At 45.0% G+C, this 6,393-nt stretch overlaps 1 protein-coding gene across 5 annotated transcripts in view; it reads left to right on the top strand.

The window, feature by feature from the left end:
• STXBP5 (syntaxin binding protein 5) overlaps positions 1–6,393 on the top strand; it is a 267,766-nt gene that overhangs the window by 109,570 nt on the left and 151,803 nt on the right. For all 5 annotated transcript variants that reach the window (XM_019526951.1, XM_019526950.1, XM_019526954.1 and 2 more), the window contains exon 6: positions 2,490–2,553. In XM_019526951.1, the coding sequence (XP_019382496.1) occupies positions 2,490–2,553 (64 nt within the window). The remainder of the gene's footprint in view (positions 1–2,489; positions 2,554–6,393) is intronic.

The raw sequence follows: 6,393 nt of genomic DNA, 5'->3' as shown, positions 1-6,393 counted from the left end.
GGGGGGGGGGGGTGAGTCAGTAAAGATTAGGCTCTCTTCTTGCTGTATACAGGCATAACTCTGAAAAGCGTATTTTCTTCTATTCGCCTTCTCTAAAATCATGCACATTTCTGCAAGAAATACATTATTAAAAAAATCCTCTGTGTGGCTTTGTGTCGTATGGAAGTATACAGGATTTTAAACTTTTCTCTTGTTGTTTTAAATTTAAGAGCAATACTAATATTCATTTTAACTCATTTTATAGGATCATAGGGAAGTAAAGCTGGAAGGGACCTTATGAGGTCATCTAATCCAGCTCCCTACTCAAGATGGGATCATCATAACTAAACCATCCTAATAAAGTGTCTCTCCAACCTGCTCTTGAAAATATCCAGGGATGTCACAAATTCTGTAGGAAGCCTGTTGGAATGCTTGACCATCCTCATAGTTAGGAAGTTCTTCCTAACTTAATCGCCAACCTAAATTTTGTTTACTGCATCTTGAGGCCAATCCTCCTAGTCCTATCCCCTATAGCCACTGAGAAAAAGCTGTCTCTATCCTCTTTATAATTTTCCTTCAGGTATCTCAAGACTGCTATCAATCCCCCTCCCCCTTCCTCTCCCCCCCAACTCCTACCCTTCAGTGGTCTCCGGAATAAATAACTCAAGTTCTTTCTGTCTTTCCCTGTCACTCATACCTTCCAGGCCTGTAATTACTTTTGTCAGTCTCCACTGGATTGTTTCTAATCTGTCCATATCTTTCTTGAAGTGTGGGGCCCAAAACTGGACACAGTATTTTAGATGAGGTCTCACCAGTGCTTAAATAGAGCAGGATGAATAATTTTCTTTGATTTATGAATGGCATCCCTATTAATACAACCCAATATTTGTTGGCTTTTTTTGCAACAGGAGCATACTGTTGGTTTTTATTTAGCATAATTATGGTTCACATTATCCCATAATGTAGAACCAGTCCAGCCAGTTAGTCTCCAGTCTGTATTTGTGCATGGAATTAGTTCAGCCCAAATGCAGGACTTTATAATTGTAATTGTCCTTGTTGAATTTCACCTGGTTAATTGCAGACCATTTCTCCAGTTTATCTGCTTAATAGTGGGGTTCCCTAGCTACACACTTTGCCATTGATGACTACTAGAGTATGATGATCCAGTCAGTTAGGTAGCCACCTTTACAGTGCTTTTGTTTAGTTTTGGCTTGTTAACGAGAGTGTCATGGGAGGCAGTGTCAAAAGCGTTTGTTAAGTCAAAGTATATCACATCTGCTGCTCTCCTCCCACCCACAGAGCCCATCATCCTATTATAGAAGTAAAACGGGTTTGTCAGGCATAACATTTCATTGGTGGATCCATGCTGGCTGTTCCTGGTCACCTTGTTCTCCTCAAGATATTTTGAAATAGATTCCTTGAAGATCTGCTCCATGATCTCCAGGTGTCTAAGTCAGACTGACTAGTCTGTAACTCCGCAGATACTCCTTTTCCCCTTTGTTAAAGATGGCACTACGTTTGCCCTTTTCTAATCCAGGAACTCTCACCTGTCTTCTGTGAGTTGTCAAAGGTTAGCAACAGACATTTCATGTGTCCCTGAATAAATTGTGCTTGGAACAACAATATTCTGGGATTGGTGTATACACACATTCAGTGGTAATCAGGGTTTAGCAAGCAGCTAAATGCAGTGCTACTTTAGCCATAGATTCAATAATGTAATCCCACGATAACTGCACATACATACTTTGCAGTGGTTCTTATTTGGGAAATTTGTTTAAGACATATCCCAGGATGGAAATGGACATATTTATCCTGGGATAAAAAGCAAATCATACATAAGCCCAGCTCCCCTGACAGCGGCAGGGGAGGAGTAGAAGGCAGAGGCCCCACCACATAGGCCTAGCCCCCTCTTCCCCCCGCCAACCCAGCCAGTACAGCTGGGGGGTGGGCATGTAATGGGGGCTTCCAGTTCCCCCCCTGCCACTGGCACTGACAACCAACAGCTGTTGGGGGGGGTGGGCAGTGCTAGGGATAGGAGCCATGCTGGGCTGGGCAGCTAAGGAGTAGGGAAGCCCAGTGGGGCTGAGGAGAGATTCTGTGCTGGCTCCTCCCCTCCCTACGGCTGACGGCAGGGGTTTGGGGGTGTGCATCCAGCAGCCAATCAGGGTGGCCCACCGTTTAGCTGCCCTTTGCAGTCTCCAGCACTTTGGGAGACATGCAGGAGCACCCCCAAGCTGCTAGCCTCAGCCAGTGTGGGCAGCCTTTGTGCCCCTCATGAAAGGGTGACCTTGTGTTCTGTTGACTCCCAAACTAGCATAGCCTGCTTAGAAAAAAATCATGTAAATTGGGTCAAATCCGCCTCAGGCTCCTTAAATGTCTATACGTAGCCTAAATGCAACTGTACAAAAAATTCACATTGATTTAAAATCTTACCTTAAGACCTTTGTAATGCAATTTTGGACAGAAAACGAAATCTACTTTTTAAATTAAAATAGTGTTCTCCTTTCCAGATCATCCAAATCTCACCCAGGACCTGTTGTTCATATTAGTGACAATCCAATGGATGAAGGAAAGGTAAGATAAATTTGCATTAATAGGTACTAAGTAAAAAGCAAAATGACTTTCTTTTTTGGAGAAGGAATTAAAGTAATGAGAACTAATGGGAAACAGAAGGGGTATGACAAGGGGATGTGGCATTAGGAGTAACTTTAAAGAAGATCCAAAGGTAGACATGGTGGACAGTTAATACCTTGAATGACAATGGAGTTACCTGTCTTGTTGAACTTGGCTGACCCAGTCAACCCAATTTTTAATGTCTTTTAGCGGTATCCCTTGCCCCTGTCTGTTTCCCTTCTATATAAAACAGTTTGGGCACTTTTACACATGCTCTGATGCATTCTGATTAATCGAGTCTGCTGGAGGGTTCTAATCAGAATGCTCCAGTGCACTGCAGCATCCTTTGTATTCAGCTTCCCTGCGTTTCAAAATGATGGTAGAGGTGCTTTAACTAAAGCTCATTAAATGAACTTTAAAGTACTCCTGCTGCCATTTTGAAATGTGGGGCACTGAATACATGAGACACTGCACGCATTTTAATTAGAGCAGCTCCTGGGAGAGAATGTTAGCATTTAAACAGGGCAAGTGTTAGCATTTAAACAGGGCTTCACGAGGCTCCGTTTACGTTGTTCTCTTTGAGGAACTGGGGCTTCTGTTGCCTGCTAGAAACATGGAACATAAAGGATAGCTATACTGTACTGTAAAAACAACCATACTTTCAGAAAAGATAAGTAAGCAGTTTAGTTACTTTCACAATCCTTTCATTTGGTGAATGACTCTTGTGATTCTAAGAACACATTGCTCTCGTTAATTCCTTGTTCGTGTTAGCATTGCCAGTGTCAGCACAGCTACTGAATGCTATTTGCTCACTGCTGGAAGGATAGTTGAGGTAAAAAATAGAAGAACAATATTAAGCCTCTATTTAGGTTTACTTTCCTTTTCTTTTCTCTTCCTAATATTACTCAACTTGCCCTCCCCTTGAAATTATCCAGAAAAGTAAAATAAAACTAAAAAAATGATATTTGTTAGTAAGACAAATGTATGTATTTTGATTTCAATCATAGATGTAAAGTTGTTATACTAGATTTCATTCAGTACAAGCATGTAGAATTGTTCACTGTTAGGTATAACTCTTTTGAAATAAAGGGAAGTATAATGTCTAAGTCTTACACTAATTATTTTGCAATTAATATCATAGGCAAGAGGTAATTTTGATTTGGTTTCATATTCTATGGCAGTTGTGCTCAACTGTTTTGGGCAGATGGGCACTGGCCAGCCCATCTGCAGTTTGGGTCTGGCTGGAGGTCCCAATCTGGCATTGGGTGGTCACAGCAGGGCCCCATCCAGTCATGCAGAGGGGGCAGGAGCATCCTTGCTCCAACCCAGCCCCATGGAGGGGAGGGAAGAAGGAGGCATAGCCCATCCCCAGTGCAGCCCCATGGGGCTGGAGGAGGCATAGATCAGCCCCATGAGATAGGGGATGTGACCAAGCCTTAACCCTGCCCTGCAGTTGGGGCAGAGGTAGGCTTGACCCAGCCCCAGATGGAGGAGGGTAGGGGCTTGACCTGGACCCATCTTGCTGTGCAGAGGTTGGGGTTTGGGAATTCAGCAGTGGGGGAGAGTGGCTGTGGTTATTGCCACTACTCCCTTGCCACTAAATTTCTCAATCTGTAGGGAGCCCTGTGGACCAGGTAAGATACCTGTGGCTCTGTATTTTGAGAACAGGGTTTTATAATAAATTTTAGAAGTTAGTTGTTTTTTTCTAATACTGGAATTAACCAGAGATCTTGGAGAGTTCATCAATTTCATAGACGTTAGGGGTCCCTTAAGGGACCTTGTAAGATCATCAGATCCAGCCTCCTGCCCAAAGGGCAGGGAGTCAGCTAGAGTCAAAGGATCCCAGCAAGATAGGCATCCAAATGTTTCTTGAAAGTGTCCAGAGTAGGTGCTGGCAACACCTATGTGGGGAGGCTATTCTAGGCCTTGGTGGCTCGGACAGTGAAGAAATTTTTCCTTATGTCCAGCCTAAAACGGTCTTGCAGGGGTTTTTGACTGTTGGTCCTTGTCTTCCCACCATATTATGCCCCCATCCCTCCACCTAACTGGTCCTTTGAACAAATGCCTAAAGAAGACTGCCTTATTCCCAAGTCTCTGCCCATATTTTTTCCCTTCCCTTCTAAAGGCACACAAGATTAATAAGATCTCATATGCTCTGCAGCCACTAGAGTTCTTCCTTTGCATCAACCTCCCTTCTATCTGGTACCAAAGGTCATAGTACTATTATTATTTAGAGTAGAAACCATATAGGAAGAGGACCTCAAGTGAGAAGCATAATTCAGTAAGAAAGCAGACATGAGTAGGGACCTACTGAAATCACGATTTTGCAATTTGTGGAAACCACAATTTCAGACCGGCCCCATGAAAAAGGTCGAGTGCTTTTGGTGGGCTCCCTGAAAAAACCTCACTGAAAAGAGAATGCTGGCTCCCACTGGAAAGCCAGCAGTCCTTGTGGCCTCTGGAGCCTGCTGCACAGCCTGCAAGGGGGATAAAGGGAGCTGCCATCACAGCAAGATAGCAGATGCCCCTGCCTCTTGCCACTGATTGGCTGTGGAGGTTGTCTGTCATATGACCCTGCCTCTCGCCGCCAGTCAGCAGGGCTGCATGACAGACTGCCCTCGCTGCTGATCAGTGGCAAGGGATGGGGCTACCAGGGCCCCTTGGCCAATCAGAGGCATAGTGCCCCATGCTTCTCCTGCAAAAATGGCTGCCAGCCCCATGCTCTGCCCATGACATCTGTCAGCAGCCACCTAGAGTCTGATGGACCCCCTACATAGGAGTTGCTCATTTTTCCTGCTATTCTTGGGCATGGAAGACAAATTAGGCTGATGTGCTTGCTGTACAGTTTCATGCATTATTTGAATTAGCTAAAGAAACAAGCTGCTCCCAATAATTCCAAGTAAACATGGACTAACACAAGAAGCCAAATATTTAAATTCTGAAAAATAACAACCACTGCTAAGTAATGGGCCTAACAGAGTTGGAAGGATAACATACAAGCAAAGAGTTTTGAACAGCTTATTAAGTTAGAAATTTCAGTTAATTGTATGAAAATCAGCTCCTTACTCAATATTATTTTCAACGCTGAATATTACATAAAAAATATAATGTGCTGCCTGTAGTATAGGTCTTCATATAAATACCTTTCAAATTCTGGGATGGTAATTTTGTCTGAGGAGTACTATGTCAGTTTTTTTTCATGCATGCAAGTATCTTCTTGCATGCCAATCTGTCACGCCCCCGTGAACCCAGAGATCCCCAGCAGACATGCGGACCCTGACCTTGACCCCAGCACAGCCAGGAGGTAAGTTGGCCCCACCATGGATGGGAGTTAGATAGCTACGGAGAGTCAGGTGAGAGGAGCCAAGGACAATCAGGCGCCCCCGCCCCAAGCTCCTGTTTGGCCCAGCCCCCTCCAGAGAGCCACACGAATGGAGCCTCGCAAACAGAGCACGCAAACAGGTGCACTCTGTGCCTGGCATGCAATTTAATGCAGGAGTTAATGCAGGAGAGCGAGCAGGAGGCATGCAAAGCTCTAGGCAGCGAGCCTGAAGAAAAGGGTCTGCACAGTAGTAGCCCAGATGACTACCTGCACCATGGTGGGGACACACCGCATCCCAAAGGTCCTCTCTGTGACTGGTCCCCTCCCCTCTGGTACTTCTGAGGTCTCCACCCAGATGGGGACCCTGGCTCTCTGCTGTGGGGGCTGCCTGACACGACTGCAGGCACATGGGACAAGGAGCATTGTGACACCCCCCCCCCCCATGAGGAATGTTCTTTTTGGGGAGTCCTTGGAGGGCC

Source organism: Gavialis gangeticus, unplaced genomic scaffold (assembly GCF_001723915.1).
Source record: "Gavialis gangeticus isolate Ggan-Ray unplaced genomic scaffold, GavGan_comp1, whole genome shotgun sequence".
NCBI classification, from domain to species: domain Eukaryota; kingdom Metazoa; phylum Chordata; order Crocodylia; family Gavialidae; genus Gavialis; species Gavialis gangeticus.
Note: the sequence above shows the minus strand (reverse complement) of the source record. Positions and strands in the feature narration are given on the sequence as shown.